We start from the raw sequence: 273 nt of genomic DNA on the forward strand, positions 1-273 counted from the left end.
TTCCTCAGACCACCCTCAGCTAAGCAGGTCCTCCTCCCGCAGGCGCGTCCCCCCACCTGCGGGACTTCGGGCGTGGGCTGTGCGCGGTGGAGTGGGCGCGGTACACTGGGCGCCACGTGTGCTCGGAGCTGATCGACAGCGTGCAGAAGTCGTGCTCGAGCCACATCCGGGACCGGTGGACGAGCGACCCGGACCTCAAGTCCCACTCCAGCTCGTCTCTCAACGCCCTGGGGCAGCCCGACAACAAGGAGTCGTGGATCAAGCATAAGGTGA

General features: G+C 66.3%; 1 protein-coding gene across 1 annotated transcript in view; it reads left to right on the plus strand.

The window, feature by feature from the left end:
* The window catches only part of LOC119581986 (cortactin-binding protein 2-like), a gene marked incomplete in the record, with an annotated part of 125,597 nt that overhangs the window by 118,143 nt on the left and 7,181 nt on the right, over positions 1-273 (plus strand). Inside the window, 1 exon segment of the mRNA XM_037930174.1 lies at positions 43-269. Coding sequence (XP_037786102.1) covers positions 43-269 — 227 coding nt within the window.

Source organism: Penaeus monodon, chromosome 15, assembly GCF_015228065.2.
Source record: "Penaeus monodon isolate SGIC_2016 chromosome 15, NSTDA_Pmon_1, whole genome shotgun sequence".
NCBI classification, from domain to species: domain Eukaryota; kingdom Metazoa; phylum Arthropoda; class Malacostraca; order Decapoda; family Penaeidae; genus Penaeus; species Penaeus monodon.